Source organism: Camellia sinensis, chromosome 10, assembly GCF_055761805.1.
Source record: "Camellia sinensis isolate YWXY chromosome 10, ASM5576180v1, whole genome shotgun sequence".
Taxonomy (NCBI): domain Eukaryota; kingdom Viridiplantae; phylum Streptophyta; class Magnoliopsida; order Ericales; family Theaceae; genus Camellia; species Camellia sinensis.
In genome coordinates, this window is record NC_138970.1 from 120,385,216 (window position 1) to 120,386,473 (window position 1,258).

The 1,258-nt window shown below is 34.8% G+C and overlaps 1 protein-coding gene across 1 annotated transcript; it reads left to right on the top strand.

Annotated features, from left to right (window-relative positions):
• The first annotated feature begins 270 nt into the window (after positions 1–270).
• Positions 271–723, top strand: LOC145800662 (protein FAR-RED IMPAIRED RESPONSE 1-like). Its single transcript, XM_082890381.1, has one exon. It carries the CDS (start codon positions 271–273, stop codon positions 721–723), a length of 453 nt encoding a protein of 150 aa, XP_082746507.1.
• Positions 724–1,258: the final 535 nt, after the last annotated feature.

The window sequence follows — 1,258 nt, forward strand, 5'->3', positions numbered from 1 at the left end:
GCCAAGTATGTTGGATTTTTTAACAGTTTGGAGATGATAGGGAATTAAAATACTTTGCAATGTTCTTAAGCGAGGGAGAGAAAAAAGAAATCAAAAGTCAACCCTCTAAAGCCATCTTTGTCCACAAAAATTGGTTACAAAGCAGGGGTACGAGCTAGTCTACAAAAGGATGAGAGATATATATAAACCATAGTTAACCTTGAGCATAATCATGATTTGATTCCCACCGACTCACATTATTTTGCAAAGAATAAGAAAATTCTTACTCCTATGAAGAGAATATTAGAAATTAATGATCAAGTAGGGATTGGGGTGTCTAGGAACTATCATTCAATGGTTGTTGAAGCGAGGGGATACAAGTCATTGACATTTGATGAGCGAGATGCAAGGAATTACATTGAGAGAGCAAGAAGATTGAGGCTTGGGGAAGGTGATGCCGAATCACTTCAAAGTTATTTTATGAGGATGCAAGCATATAGTGAGAGATTCTTTTATATGATTGATGTTGATGAGGAGTTTCGCATTAACAACTTGATTTGGGTTGATGCAAGGAGTCGGGTGACTTATGAAGCATTTGGAGATGTTGTTTCATTTGACACAACTTATCTCATGAAAAAATATGACATGTCATTTGCTCCATTTGTAGGAGTTAATAACCATGGACAGTCCATTTTGCTTGGTTGTGAATTGTTATTTAGTGAAGACATTAGCACATTTGTTTAGCTATTCAAGTTGTGGTTAAGTTGCATGTCAAATCATCCTCCAAAAGCTATCATAACTAATCAGTGCAGAGCTATGCAAAATGCTATAGAAATTGTCTTTCCACATGCTCGACATCGATAGTACTTATGCCGTATAATAAAGAAAATTTTGGAGAAGTTGAAAGGATATTCTTAGTATGAACCCATAAAGTTGGCTATGCAAAATGCAGTTTATGATTGTTTGGCAATAAACAAATTTGAGAATAAATGGGAAGAGATGCTTACAAAATTCAATTTTCATGATAATGAGTGGTTTGGGGGTGCTATATGATGAACAGCATCGATGGGTTCCTATCTAAGTTAAAGACATTTTTTTGAGCTAGCATGTCAACTACACAACGAAGTGAAAGCATGAATGTATTTTTTGATGAATATGTCAACCCAAAGATTCAATTAAAGCAATTTTTTGAACAATATGACAATACCTTGAGAAGTAAGGTAAAGAAAGAGAAAAAAGTAGACTTCAAGTCTTGACACAAATTGTTTGATTGGCTAAC